The sequence below is a fragment of the Aristolochia californica genome, unplaced genomic scaffold (assembly GCF_029961685.1).
Source record: "Aristolochia californica isolate CCGP_79_NKW_82.1479 unplaced genomic scaffold, dmAriCali1.0.hap1 SCAF_477, whole genome shotgun sequence".
NCBI classification, from domain to species: Eukaryota; Viridiplantae; Streptophyta; class Magnoliopsida; order Piperales; family Aristolochiaceae; genus Aristolochia; species Aristolochia californica.
In genome coordinates, this window is record NW_027182189.1 from 9281 (window position 1) to 11591 (window position 2311).

Genomic DNA, 2311 nt, shown 5'->3' on the forward strand with positions numbered 1-2311 from the left:
CCATGTCTGATCACATCTGAATGGAATGGGTCCCAGCTTTGGCCGTTCTAGGCAGTTATGTTCTACTGGCCTGTGATCAGAGACAAAACTTGGGATGACAGCCATCTAATTCTGCCCAGGAGCCCAGCTTCAAAAGAAGGCCACGCCGCAAGCGCACAAGCCCCAAGCCTACAATAGCAATAGTAGCCATGCGGGCCCCTTTACACAATAGGGGCGTGTGCGCTTAGCCCCAAAGCATAGGGGGCAACTAGCGCACAAGCCTTAGGGCACTTGACGCCCGGCGGCTTGTGCGCTAGCTGTGCCCGCTTTAGTGTGCGCTGTGCGTATGGCAGCAAGTGCCCGGCGGCTTGTGCGCTAGCGTAAGGCTCCCTCCCACTTCCCTCCGAGTCAGATTTTTTCCGGAATTGTTGTCAAGTGAAAATGGATAACTTCATTGTTGGAACTAAACTATTTGAACACGACGTTTCCTGGGGAGTCGGCATCCATTATGTGGAAGTTGGGTCACATCGTGGATGTACATAATTTGAGATTGATCTCCTACTCCTTCACTTCGCTTACACTCAGCAAAGGTATAACCTTCTCTCCAGCTCAAGATCACAGCTTTCTTTTTCCTGAAAAAAGTGGATCCTTTCACTTTCATTACAACCGACTTCATCCCCATCTTTCTGGCGGATCGCCCTACATGTTCTGCAGTTGCTCCAGCTGCATACCGAGAAAGACGAGACCCCCCTTTTCTTTCCTCCAAACAACCTGCGGAGGCCCCAGTTTTTTTATTCCCCCTAGCATCCGTCACGGTAACAAAGGTCTTATTGTGGATCGGTGGTAAATGGACAAAATCTTTGTTTTTCCGCTCCAATTGCTCATCTTCCTCCGAGATGCTCTGTACGAAGTTCATGGATTTGAAACTCCTGTCCGCAATAACTTGTTGCTCTACGCGCTCGGCCGTCGTTTTTTCCTGGGGCATCGTATTAGAAGTGAATTTAGCTAATAAGTCTTCCATGGATCCATAAGACACAAGAAACTCTACTCTTAATCCCAGAGCCGCAATTATTGAGACAGCTTTAAGATCTTGTTCGTAGTTTCAGATAAGAATTGTGCTCAGTGGTTACTGAGAAATGCGTGGGAGAAGGTGCACTATTAGTTGTAGTTGAACCATGTCTCTCGGATCTCTCGGAAGAGCCTTTGGGTTACTGGGCTACGGTTTCCTTGAGGCATGGTTTGAGCCCCGCTTCAAAAAGTGCCCCTCTTGCGTACAGGGGCTTTCTACCTGATAGCAAGAGTGCCTACGGCACCTATTGCTACTTTGGGCGTGTGCTAGCGCACAAGCCGCCGGGCACTGCAGCCCCTATTGCTATAAGGGGCGTGTGCGAAGTGTGCGAAGAACTCGGTCTTAGTCTGACTTCGGGAAGAGCAATTCCCTTTCTTTTAGCTGTAATCAGAATTGACTTATCTAGCCCATCCACACCTATTATTTATGATGATAGAGAACCCGGGACATTCAAACACTGGAAGAACCTCTTGGATTGGATCTCAGCAAAGGGAGAGGAACCACTACGTACAGAGTTTGTAACAGCAAAAGGGACAAGCCCACCGGGTTGAGAACAACCATAGTACCTAGATAACCTAAACCTTTGTACATGAATGAATGCACAAAAACGACTCCCTATAGTTATCTATCTTTCTATCCAGATATATACGAGATCTCCTACCTATCAGTCACCGACTTGATACATACGGGAACAACCCACCAAGACATCAAGGATTTGAAGATATTATATTCGAGCATGGCACCGGTAGCTAATGAATGCGAGGACCCATAGCTCCATTTCAAAGTCCTATCATCTATGCTGCATTTCCAACACACTGGACCTTAGCTGTTCTCCGCTGGGGAAATAGCTACTTCTAGCCTGAAGAGTAATGCATGAAATCATGGAGTGGGCTTCTTCGTTACCTCGGGTTGGGATCTTCCCCCGAAACGATAGAAGAGATGGCTCCCGATCATACACTCATGACTTGCATAAAAAATCATCCGGCTGGCCGGCCCTGTTTCGCTACAAGTTTCGATCTTGGCAAAGAAGTTTCATTTACCACCAGCACCAACTCAGATTGAAGACGGCTCTTCCTTGCTAGTCGAAAAGGCAGTTTTTTTCAATCTCGCGAGGACAGCCCCAAGATTACTCAGCTGAGGGCTGCAATCTTTTTTCGATAAAAAAGCAGCTCTGACCTCTCTTCTGGCTTAATACATAGATGTTTTTGCATGGTCTTATCGGTCCCGATTCCTCCTTGGTAGAGTAGCACCGCTTGGTTGTAC

At 47.6% G+C, this 2311-nt stretch overlaps 1 protein-coding gene across 1 annotated transcript; it reads right to left on the reverse strand.

Moving 5' to 3' along the window:
• Positions 1-286: 286 nt before the first annotated feature.
• On the reverse strand, positions 287-1452 carry LOC137964916 (small ribosomal subunit protein uS11m-like). Its single transcript, XM_068811399.1, has one exon. The coding sequence runs from the start codon at positions 998-1000 to the stop codon at positions 443-445; it is 558 nt and encodes a 185-aa protein (XP_068667500.1). The 5' UTR covers positions 1001-1452; the 3' UTR covers positions 287-442.
• Between the last annotated feature and the right edge of the window lie 859 nt (positions 1453-2311).